This window comes from Melopsittacus undulatus, chromosome 2 (genome assembly GCF_012275295.1).
Source record: "Melopsittacus undulatus isolate bMelUnd1 chromosome 2, bMelUnd1.mat.Z, whole genome shotgun sequence".
Classification (NCBI taxonomy): domain Eukaryota; kingdom Metazoa; phylum Chordata; class Aves; order Psittaciformes; family Psittaculidae; genus Melopsittacus; species Melopsittacus undulatus.
This window is the reverse complement of record NC_047528.1, coordinates 17,646,188-17,658,507: the sequence shown is the minus strand read 5'-3', so window position 1 is coordinate 17,658,507 and position 12,320 is coordinate 17,646,188. Positions and strand designations below refer to the sequence as shown.

The 12,320-nt window shown below is 47.1% G+C and overlaps 1 protein-coding gene across 1 annotated transcript; it reads right to left on the bottom strand.

The window, feature by feature from the left end:
• Nucleotides 1-5,762: 5,762 nt before the first annotated feature.
• On the bottom strand, nt 5,763-8,975 carry SAP18 (Sin3A associated protein 18). Its single transcript, XM_005149756.3, has 4 exons — nt 8,848-8,975; nt 8,568-8,677; nt 6,913-7,035; nt 5,763-6,253 (listed from the first exon to the last, which is right to left on the bottom strand). The coding sequence occupies exons 1-4, from the start codon at nt 8,917-8,919 to the stop codon at nt 6,097-6,099; spliced, it is 462 nt and encodes a 153-aa protein (XP_005149813.1). The 5' UTR covers nt 8,920-8,975; the 3' UTR covers nt 5,763-6,096.
• Nucleotides 8,976-12,320: the final 3,345 nt, after the last annotated feature.

Genomic DNA, 12,320 nt, shown 5'->3' with positions numbered 1-12,320 from the left:
AGAAGCATAAAACTCCACTTAAGCCTGTACTACTGCTGAGGAAAGGCTTATCCCACTGCTTACTAATATAACACATCGAAGTGGGAATAATGCAAAAGAGCTCTAAAGTTGCACATTGGTTTGCAGGATGAGTCTGATAACAGCTCTGGCCTGTCAGAAAGTGCAGTTTAGATAACCAGCTAAATAAATAGCAAACACAGTAGTTCTGTAAGGGGCAGTCATCACCTGAAAACAGACAAAATTGACTCAGAGGATGGTTTTGTGTTGTGCTTAATTTAGTTGAACTGGTGGATGCTTCCACACAAGACTGTTTCACCAGTTCTCTTGCACAGAATCTAGGTTGCTTGTGCAGTTTTGTGATGGATTCCTTCCATTTGCTGAGCCGTTGAAAGGACAGTTTTGTTTTCTTTTCTAGTTTGTCCTCCCTACCAGTAGTGTCAGACTTGGCTTCTGCCAGATAGAAGGGAAGGATGAAAACAGATCACATCATCTAGCAGTAGCCTGCAGTCAGGAAAGATTGAATCCAGCACAAAACTGCACTTCAGTGTTTAGGGACATTTGGGAAGCAACCAAAAAATGCATAGCCTTTAGTTTCCCTTCATTTGCTCTGGTTCTTAATTTAATTTTTTTTTTCACTTTTTAAAGTATAGCAGTTGTGTCAGCTAATAGAAGCTTCTCTCCACAATCCCATTTGGTGTTAAAAGAGCATCTCAATTGTTCTGTAGAGAAGCCCCTTAAGGTTGTCAGTGCTTTCTTCTGTGGGAAATATTTTGCCTGATGTTAAATACAGATAAAGATTTCACAGTAAAATAAAACTTCTCAGCTGGTCGTTGAGTGGATAAATGACAACCATCACTTTTAGTGCCTCTCATTGTGCATTTATTGAGGTGTTTATAAGTCATTGGAACAATAACTGGAATCCAGGCTTGTAGAATCATAGAATAGTTAGGGTTGGAAAGGATCTTAAGATCATTTAGTACTAAACCCCCTGCCATGGGCAGGGACACCTCCCACTAAACCATGTCACCCAAGACTCTGTCCAACCTGGCCTTGAACACTGCCAGGGATGGAGCATTCACAATCCCCCTGGGCAACCCATTTCAGTGCATGCTTTAAATCTTCTGTATGATGTGATATTTGCTTTGCTCCCTGTTGTCATTAATCAGATGATCCAGTACTCATGGTGGTTGCATGTGTTCCATCAACAGCTGTAGCTGATGTTGAAGCTGCCTTGTATTTTGGAAGTCCCTTTTTTTCCTATGGGACAATAAAAGAGTTTGTGACATTTATAAGGCGTAATGACAACAGCTGGTGGCCACACTATGAAATCACATGTGTGTTAGGTTAGTCCACAGGATGCAACTTCTTACCAGGAAAATATCAGTAAATGCTGGCTATGTTATCTATCAACTTAAACACGATTCCTGGGCTGTCCTTACAGTAATACCTGCAAAGTAGCTGGCGTCATGGTAGGGAGCTGACCAGGTCCACAAATTTCTTTGAATTTGTCTAATTTAAGTTGAAGAGTTTTAAAAAAGCCTAAATGTGCACATGTAAGTCCATGGAAGGAGAGGCTGTGCTACCCAGGCACTTCTGAGGAAAGACCATGTGAAGGCGGTTTACAGAATAGCCAGCAGTAAGGTTTTCAAAAGCTTTCCTAATCTTTGACACAATGTATTCCTGGCTTACAGCCCTGCAATTAAGGCTCTGTGGTTACACTGCCCAATGCTTGCTTATGCAATTGCTGTGAACCAGTTTAAGGCCCTGCTGCACAGTCCCACCTTTCCTCTTTCCCAGCTACCGGGCCTTGCCCTCTGTTTCATCACAGAATTGTGGCTGCAGGAGAAGCCATTCCTGTTGCTCAGACACCAGGAACTAATGGCTGGCTTCCATGGTTAAATTGTTCATGGACTCTGTACTTACCCAAATCACTGCTTGCTTGCAAAGGCAGGGGTAGGTGTTGAGGCAAGAGAAGGGAAAGGCTTGGGGACAGCAGGAGCTAGGACATCTCTCACTGGCAGTTTAAGTTGCTCAGGGAATGGTATCCTGTCTGTTGGGCTGCTTTGGTGTGGTTTCCTGACACTGCTGCTCCCTGAGCACTTCCACATTCCTCAGGCTCCTGTCGTGTTGGAGGAACTGATGCTGCCTTTTTTTCTTTATTTTTTTAACCCAGCTGATGTGCAATGTCTAGACCCAAGGGCTGAGACTGCAGCAGCAGGTAATTGCTTTGGTTTCAGCATGTCCTATCTTAGCTGTTGCATTACTTACAGCACTGTTCTCTGACCACGGACATAGCTGTTGTCATGTTTGCTCTGGGTTCCAGAGACCTTCTGATTTTTCCATACTTTCCACTGCAAGAATGAGACCTTGCTGATAATACCTAATGCTTTCCTGCTGCATCTTGCATCATGCCCATTTCTGCTTTTGACCAGAGCTGTAAAGCAAAATTTAAGCCTCTGCAACTGCTCCAGTCAGACAGTGAACACAGTGTCTGTGCAAGGATGTATGATGTCAGTGACCTGTGTTGCAACATCCATGTGCCAGTTGTCCTCAGTGCTGAACTAGGGAGGGAATTAAGCTGGCTATCAGCTGCTTCAGCAGAGACACAGGCAGCCCTTCCGAAAAGCACTGCAGAAGAACTGATAAAGGGTCCTGCTGCCACTGGAAAGGCTGCTCTGCTCCTGTAAGGACTGTGAAAACAGTCTTTTGTTTAAGGCCTGAGCATGTCAAAGGGGAATCTTCACCCCCTCCCCCTGTTAAATGAAAGCCTGGATAATAATTAAGAGCAGCAGCAATATTTCTGTAAGGTGTAACAAGGTAATGGTTAGGAGGTGTTCTTGATGTGAAGAAAAAGAAAAGGAAAAAAACAAATGGCATTTTTTATAACCTTTTTTCAATTTATTAAATTGAAAATTTAACAAATGTGGTTGAGGGCAAATCTCTTGAGAGATGTTTATCCCAAAGCAGCTGCAGAAGAGCTCAGCTGAGGTTCCATAGCATGAATTCCAAACATAAGAAGTCAGGCTCCAGTATTTGCTACTGAAAGCAGTTCTGCATGTTCATTTCCTGGTGATTTTGCTTCGTGGGCTACTGAATACAAAGCCAGGAGCTGTTCCTCTTTTCCTCTAAAGTGTGTAAAGACATGCCCAGTTGGAGCAGGAACAAGCCTTCACTGGGCCATGTCTCCCAATCCAGCAGCAAATAAAGCCCAGCCACCCCTCAGAGCAGCTGAGTCATAGACACAGGCTTACTTGCTGCTGTTGCTTTATGTATTGACTACATTTATTTTTGAGAATTATCCTTAATTAAAGCAAAAAGCAGGACCAAAAAATGAGGAAATGCCCATAGTCCTGTGTACCTCCTTGCCTTTGGCTGTGCAGTTCTGTAATCACGTGCTGGTTGCTCACCTCATTTTGCAGCCCTGGGATGCCCTGTGGTGAGCAAGCCACACAGCAGTGGTCTTCATTGTGTCTGCCCAGGTCTGTAAGGTGCCAGAAGCCGACTGTCATGATGCAGCAGGTGGCAGGAGGCCCAAGCTTGACCAAACCTGCTCCTGGTGACAGAGGAGTCACTGAGCTGATACAACATGCAGGCTCCTCACAGCAGCGTTGTGGACAGTCCCCCCTCACACAAGAGGTGCTTGCCTGAACCCTGGCAAAACATCCCACCCATCCCACCTCTGGCCACACTAGACTAGTTCCACCGCTGCTCAGTCCTTTATAAAGCTGCATTTATATTGTCTTTTCTTCAGCTCTCTTTCAGAAAGGGTCAGGAGCATTTTTTAAGCTCTTCCATCCTGGGAGAAAGTGTCTCAGATGCAGACAATTCTGCAAATGAGGGTCATTCATGAAGGCTGAAATCTCATTAACTGAGAAGCCAGAGAAGGTGGACAGAAGATGGTGAACCGGGCAGAACTGAACCTAAAATCCCTCGGGCTACTCTGCACAGATGCCTTGTCCTCAGCAAACAGGAACACTTACCTCAATCAGCCTGCTCTGCTAAGGCCTTAGGTGAAGAACAGGAAAGCTCTAAGGAGCAGCTATGGCTTCTACTCCTGATCTCACCTTTCCCTGAGCACACAGGGGCAGAACTTGCAGAAAACAAGTGCCTGGCTCTCTCTGGACTGGCCAGATGCCATTGGTCAACTGGGCTCACAACCCAGGTACAGCTGGAGCCTGCTGTGTACCATGGGGCACCTGCACCTCTCCAAGATGCTCCCCTGCAGCAGCAGAAACTGACAAGCACTGAACTATGTGAAGCCACAGCGCTACTTCCCATGTTGCACTGATTTACTGGGAGATGGGTTATCCCTTCTGTCTCCTGCTCCTCAATAAGACACCAGGCATTCCAGATTCCCGATTGACAAGACACCTTGGCCACCTCTCTGTCCAGTCTGAGATTCCAGAAGCTGCTGAACACTCCCAACACCATCCAGCTTCATCAGTACCTTTTATCACAGAACAGTCTTGACATCTCACAGCTCCTTGGCTTTGTCCCTACACTCAGTGGTTGAAGTAAATCGAGCAATTGGTGCTCAATACAAGCTTAAAGTGTTTGTAAAAAGCCACTTCATTGAGGGCTAAGCAGCAAGATGTACCCAGCTCAGACTGGCCAGTGTACGGTTAAAAATCCTGTATGTTCATTAAATACATAGAAGATAACCAAGGGAAGAGACTACAGTACTTGCTTTACCTAGAGTTCTGGACATCAAAACTGGGTGTTGTTTTCTTGATTGGTGTATGCTGACAATATATTGCTTGTAGTCAACAGTCCAGGAGATAGATATGCAAGCAGCTGCCTGCACCTTAAGGGTTTGCTTGGCAAAGAACCTGGTGGTCAAAGTCAGGACTCTCACATGCACTGCCAGAGCACAGACCTGCCTCACCTCCTCATGGCTCATCTGAATTGCAGGCAAGAGCACCTCTGGGCAGAGTACCTGCCACGGTGTCTTCAATAAGAAATAGTTGTCTGCTCCTTAGTCCTCAACCTGAGAACACCAGATATCTTCTGCCCAGGCCTCTGCAGCTATTCCCATTCTCTGAGACAGATGTCTCCAAGTTGGGTGCACAAGACAAGACAAAGCGGTACACAAAAGCAGTATTTCACCCTTCTTTTTACACCTATTTTGGTGTAGTTTTGAATGTACATATTAGTACAGTATTAATTTATAGATGTCTGGGGGTGCACACTCAGAAATTTTATACCAATAGGGATGTGACTTTTATAAAAAAGACAGTATTTGGAGATCACTGTTCTAAGAAAAACAAGACCTTCAAAGACACCTTTATACTTTCCAGTTCTAAAGGTACCACTAGTTCTCCAGTACTCAAGTAAGGCTGATGAGCAAGTGTGCTGAACCACATCTTCCTCTGCTAAGGCCACCAGCTCCTCAGCATCCTGGGATATACTGGTATCACCCAGATCACCCCTGATCTGTGGACTGTTATCATCTCAGCACAAGCTGGAGCAACCCCTGCAGGACAGGAAGTTGTACACAGCTAATCCCTGACTTTCCTCTGTCAACATACCTATATCAGCAAGGAGAGCAGCACTGCCTTTAACCACACTGCTCAAATGCTCATCCTCCAAACTCCAGCTAGCAGTAGTTTAAAAAATATTCTACACAGAATCCCCATTAGTCCACCTCCCTCCATTCCTTGATCCCAGGAGTTATCAGATAAAGGCTCTACCCACCTGTCAACTTCTGCTTAAAAGCTGATTTGCACTTTAACAAAACCAAAACCAAACACCACCACACCATCAAAAGATCAACAGCATCCATCTTTATTCCAAACAAGACAGAACTACAGAACACCTGTAATCCTTCTGGTTGTATTTTACGGAAATCTTGAAACATAGGACACACTAACTTCATGTTCAAACTATAACACTTGGGGATAGGATGATGGCACTGCTAAAGAGAAGTGTGTTTCTTCTAAACAAACTAAAAGCTAAGGTTTAAAAGTTAACTTTCATTTCTAATGCTTTGCTTTGTCTTCAGGTGTTCTTGCTTAGCAACAGGAAAAAAAAAAAAGCCTGCTTTAGAACAGCAAGTAGGAATAGACAGAATATGTGGCCATACAGAGAAACAGTGGCTTAATACGGTCTCATGCGGCTTGATGGGGGTGGTGCACGATTTGGAGGAGTAATTGCTATATCCAGGTAGTCTCCTATCTGGAATTTCTGAGACTGCAATGTCATGGAATCATCTGTGCCTTTCCTGCCCGACATTGTGCTGCCAATCTCCTTCACCCTGCATGCAGGAGAGGAAAGGCAAGTTAGTGAGCAGAAGCAAATCTCTCCAGATATGCAGAGCAGGAACTGTATCAGCTCACAACCACCTTCCCAAGCCATTCTCTGTGCTGTACTTAGTGACACTTGATGCTGTGGCTTTTCTCTCCAGTACCAGATGATCAGGAAGAGCTACACCAAGCCCTCTTTTTGATGGAGCAGAGGGGCGAGGGTACCTTGTACTGTTACCAACTTAAATACTAGAGAGAACCCCACAGATTACAGAACAGGATATATCCAGTGGTAGCTGACAAAGGTTAGCTCATACCATCTTGGAAGATCAGTATCTGCAACAAGATCACTGCTGAAACTGAAATGCATTCTCAGATGCCACCAGGTCTCCTATTAACAGCAACAGCTTTATCTCCAGCTGGTGGTCAGTGTTCTGGTGGTTGCCAACAGTGAACAAAGCCTCAAGGACACACTGCTTTGAGAGCACATTAACAACAATGCTCACCGATTAAAACGCAGAGTTAGCAGCAGTCATCACACAGTTTGTTGTCAAGAACTTCAGAAATCTGATATATGGGCCCTGAACTTTCAAATCTGTGTTAATGAAAAACAATATACTGCTCTGGTGCCTGAAGTCTCCTATTAACCCCAAGAAAAAATGCCATTTACCTATACCCAGGCCTCTTGAGATCTGTAAAAACAATTGCAAAGTTGAAGTGAGTGCCCTTCTTCCGTGCTTCTGGGTACACTTCTTTCACTAAGCTGGTCAGCTCTTTCAGGGTTGCGTCCATCCTACATTAAACAAGCCAAAGACGTTCATGTTCTCAAAAGCAAGAGCAATAAAAAATTTCCCAAAACCCATTCAGGATGGAATCAATATATGGCTATGACTTAACCACACATCTCCTTGCCTTTGCATACTTTCTGTTGGTACATAAAGGTGAGCAAGATCTTACATTCTGGCTGCCGGGGGGGGGGGGGGGGGTGTTGATTTCACAGCTCCACAGCACATTCGTGATCTAACCAACAAGTACCAAGAAGCTGCTCTAGATATTGATTATAATCCCTGTGAGAATTCACCACTTACTGGGCACTGGAAACAAAGTCCACTGCAAATGTAGCTTCTCATTAGCTTCCAATTCAGTACAAGATCAAGACAAATCTCTTAATCTCCATATACATTTCAACATCTGCTTTTCCAAGTCTTTCAGAAGGGCTGCCATTCAAACAGTGAAAGCCTATAACCTTTTTAATTCATTTATACAATGAAGAGTTCAACAGTTTCCTCACTTAAACTGACATCTATGTTAAAATATTTTCTTTAATATTAATGGGCATGTAAGAAAAGAAGTAAAAAAGTTTTCCATTTCATCAAGATTTCCATTTCTGCTCCAAGCGGCAGCACTCTTCCTTTCCCCAGCCTTCAACCAGAGCAGGACTGAAGCTCATTTCTAGACTTCCAGGAACAATAGGGCTCAATCATTGCAACTTATTATACAAACTGTACATTGACTCCAAGCTTCAAGTGACCAAGGAACAGTGTGTTGACAGACAATGCCCATTCTGACTTCTGTGAACAGCTCAGATGCCATCAATAGCCTGAACTGAGTCCATAAATGCCATGAAGAAACTAGAACTGCATGCTCTCTCAGCCCCAAAAATGGATTTGTTCAACCATAAGAGATACAGCTATAACTTTAGCACACAGCATGAAGGGAAAGAGGAAGTAGCATAATTCATTTTCAAAAGCTTTTTTTTTATATTACTACAAACAAAAACTTATGTGTTTGCAACACAGACTAAAATAGCTCTCCAAACTGAATCTGAAAATAAGAAAAAGCAGCTCTCATAGCAGGTAGCAGTTAAAGCACTGCTATCTGACCACACAAAAAGAAACACTCTTCCACTCTCAAGAAGCTCTGCCTTAAACCTACACACCATTCACACAACAGGCCAAGCATTCTGGGACAGCTACTTCTGCTGAAAGAAAAATAGAATTATTACAATAAAATTTCAGTATTAGCTAAAGGAGAACTCCTGTATTGAACAGATTCGTTGTGATAACAGAGGATACGCCATGCATCAGCCTCTGGTTACATGCATGACTCGATAACCGGCAATCCTACCACACCGAGTTTCGGTGTGGGCAACCAGCACCTCGCACAACGGCCCCCGCTACAGCTCCCGCTTCAAACAACGCCCATATCACCCGGCAGCGGAGCGCTGGACCAGGTGCTGACCCACTCCTGGGAGCTCTCCGGAATGTGCCCCCAAGCAGGGCTCCGCTCCTCCCATGCCGGGCCCAGGCCCCACCGTGCACTCACCAGGTGTAGATCTGGAGCTCGCTGGAGGGCACGTTGCCGCGGGAGAACTCGTCCATGCGGTGGTGCCGCCCGTTGTTGGTGGTAAAGACGCGAAGGAGCAGCGGGCACGTCTGCGGGGCGAGACGGGGGTGAACAGCGGCTCGCCAGCACCAAACCCCTCTCCCCGCACGGGGCCTCACAGCGCAGCCGCCGCACACGCACACCCACACCTTCACCTTCACCTTTCCCTTCTCCCACCCCCGCCCCGCACCCAAAGCCGCCCAGCACCCGTCACCCGAACCTTCTCCCGGTCGATCGGCTTCTCCGGCTCCTTCTTGATCTCCTCCTGCGTGACGCGCGACTCTACCGCCATCTTGCTCTACCGCTCAAGCACCCACTGAAAGATCCCGGATATCCCGCTACGCGCCTCAGCTCTCGCGAGAGGGAAGACAGAGAGGGCCGCTGCGGGCGGGGCTCGGAGGGGTTGGCTGGAGAGGAGGTGTGGTCGTGGGCTTGAGCCACCGTTGTGTGTTGTAGCTGTGTGGGCTTGCCCGGAGCCTAAGGGAAAGGGTGCTCGGAGCTTCCCGGAGTGTCCCTTGCGTTCCTTGTGGCTCTCAAGGTCCTGGCGCTCGGCCCCACAGCCGGCAGCGCATCGCACAACCTATGAGACGGCGGATCTGCCCGTGCTGTGTGGGACGGACTGCCCCAGGCGGGCTCGGGAACCCAGTGGTGGCTCTGCAGCTGCCGCGGCGCAGTGGGGAGCAGGTGCCTGGCACAGTTTCGTGTGCTGCTGCTGAAGCCTGTGAACACCTGGGATTGAGTCGCTGATCTGAGCGGGGTTTGCATTATCCATCTGCAGTTGGCAGGGGTGAGAATGTACTGCCTGAGCCTTCTCTCCTCGCTCTAATCAGTGTTACACCGTGGATCATTGCCTGTGTTTTATAATACTTAGAAAAGCATTTATTAAGCCACTGATTGGCGCCTCTTGGAAAAAAAAAAAACACTTTCTGTATGGAGGCAGATTAAACAGATGTCTAATGTAGGTAAATGCAATCAACCACTGTAACTAGCAATAGAATAAAATAAATTAGAAATGGGTATATCATATTTAGAATTTATCTTCCTTTAATATTACATTGAGGAAAGATCAAATTCATATACTTTCCACTTACAGTCTTGTTTTCCCAATAATAGAATTTTGTATTAGGTTAAATCCAAGTCTGTAGTTGTGTTGTAAAAAAAAAGTAGGAAGGGGATGTGTGTTTCAACTTCTTTTAAATGTTGAGAGTTGTCTGTCATGCAGAAGGGGGAGGAGAGTTGTTAATTTGTTTTCATAGAATTTACACTTGCATTGTTATTTCCTCAAATGCTGTAAATTTATTTCTCAATAATATTTTTTTCTGTAAAACAATATACAAATGTATGTGTTTGCAGGTGCAAAATAGCCAGATATCAGAGACTCACAGAATTGCAAAGGGAGCTCTGGAGAGAACTGCCCAGGCCAAACCCCTGTTAATGGCAGGATCAGCAAGGGCCTGTTGCTCAGGGGCAAGTCTAGGTGGGTTGTGAGTACGTGCAAAGATTGAGACCTCCAGGCAGCGCCTGCTCTAGTGCTGAGGCACCACCACAGGGGAAAAAAATTGTTTGTTTTGATTATATTTTAAATTTCTCATACCTCAGTATGTGCCCATTCACCGGATCACAGACTTTGAATGGTTTGGGTTGAAAGAGACCTTAAAGCTCAACCAGTTCCAACCCCCTGCGACAGGCAGGGACACCTTCCACTACACCAGGTTGTTCCAAGCCCCCTTCAGCCTCTGATTCTGTCACTGATCACCATTGTGGTTAGAATCTTCCTTTTAGACACCTCTCCCCACCCCCTCGCCCCCCCATCACGTGTTGATACACTGTGACAGAATCCCCTGAGCCGTCTGTCAGCGCTGAACGGGTTCGGCTCTGCTAGTCTGTCTCCACCTTACAGCTCAGGACGCCTTCAACCCCGGAGCGGAGGGAAGCACGGCGTCCAGGAGCCTCAATTCAGAGCGCCGAGAGCCACCGAGGGAGCCTCAAGCCCTCACCAGGCCTTGCCCAGAGGCCGGCAGCTCCGCTGAGGCGAGCAGGGACTCGCAGGGGGCTGTGCCAGGAGGGACGGCCCCGCCCTGACGGGTTAAAAATCCGCCCCAGGGAGCGCAAAGGACCAGGATCGTGGGGAACAGGGCGGGCAAACAGGGCGTGTCACGACGGGCAGGGCGTAGCGGGGCAGTTGGCGCCGGCAGCGCGAGCGGGGAGGTGAGCGCTCGCCTCACGACCCGGGCCAGGTCTGCGAGCTCTGCTCTGGCTGCCCCGGCGGTGGCAGCGTCGGCACCAGACAGAGCCGATGAGAGGGGAGGGGGCAGCGCAGAGCTCGGAGTGCAGAGAGTGCCTGCACTGGTCTGGTGAGGGGAGGGTGCACAGTGGGCAGGGCTGCACTCGGTGCTCCCTGGTGGAGGCCCTCCTGCAGCTGGGGCTGAGCTGCCGGAGACTCAGTAGGCTGGAAGATGTCAGGGAAGCTGACAGGAAGCTGAGAGGAAGCGGGCCTGCTTCCTGCAGGCCCAAACAGTGCAGGGGCCACAAGTGGCCACCACAACATGTACTGAAAAGGAGGACATTAACCCAGGAAGCTGGGAGCTAGTTACAAAAGCACAGCAAAAAAAAAGGAGGAAGAGGATAATTACAAGCAAGGGTTTTCCTCCAAAATCTGATGTCCCCACTCAGAACCGCTTCGGAGTTCTGCAGGGGGCTAGCGAGGATGCACGCTGCACCGAATAAACATCCTGCTGATGCACCAGTAAAGAGGATCACTACTGGTGCCTCCAGGAAAAAGCAGCAGGTCATAGTAGTAGGTGGCTCTACTTTGAAAGCCACTGAGGCACCCATCTGTCAGCCTGACCCAGTCTTGAGGGACTTGACTATCAGTGGCTCAGATCAGGAATGTTGCTGAGAGGATGTCTGGCCTAATAAGGCCCACTGTTACCTGCTTTTTGTGGTCCATGTGGGTGCTAGTGGTACAGATAGCAGTAGCTTGGGAATTGTTAAGGAGAACTACAGAGCCCTGGGAAAAGTGTTTAAGGGCTCTGGGGCTCAGATAGTTTTAAAATTGATCCTCCAGGACAAAGGGGAAGACCTTGAAAAGACCAGGTGGATTTGGCAGGTTAATAAATTATTAGAACCATAGTGTCATAGTCAGGTTTGGTTATTTACAACATGGGACAGAATTTGAGAGGCCAGGTTTACTGGAGGCTGGTGAAGCTGATCTGACAAGAAGAGCTGTTTTGGTAGAAGGCTTGCCAGGCTGGTCAAGGCAGCTTTAAAACAGATGTGTTATGGGGAGGGGGCATCAATCCATCCCAACACTCCCAGTCAGTTGCCAGCACCTCTAATAAATTCTTGGAGTGATGCAGAGCTCTTTCATCTGCTCCAGCCAATGAGTCAGCTTCATTTGGAGTGCTGCTTAGATGCCTTTATACAAATGCCCATAGTATGGGGAATAAACAAGAAGAATTAGAGATGTGTGCAAGCCTATGGGGATATAATAGGTATCATAGAAACATGGTGGGATGGCTCCTGTGACTGGAGTGTTGGAATGAAAGGTTACAGGCTCTTTAGAAAAGACAGGCCAGGCAGACAGGAAGGGAGAGTAGCTATTTGTGTCAGTGATAGGCTGGAGAGCATGGAACTCTGGGAACAGGTGATGAGTCAACAGAATTTGTGGGTCAGAGTCAAAGGGAGAACAGT

Coding starts and splice junctions, on each gene's coding strand:
- SAP18 (XM_005149756.3), bottom strand. CDS start 8,919: ATGGCGGTAGAGTCGCGCGTCACGCAGGAGGAGATCAAGAAGGAGCCG. Junction 8,678..8,847: donor AGCCGATCGACCGGGAGAAG/GTTCGGGTGACG, acceptor CTCGCCCCGCAG/ACGTGCCCGCTGCTCCTTCG. Junction 7,036..8,567: donor GAGCTCCAGATCTACACCTG/GTGAGTGCACGG, acceptor TGTTTAATGTAG/GATGGACGCAACCCTGAAAG.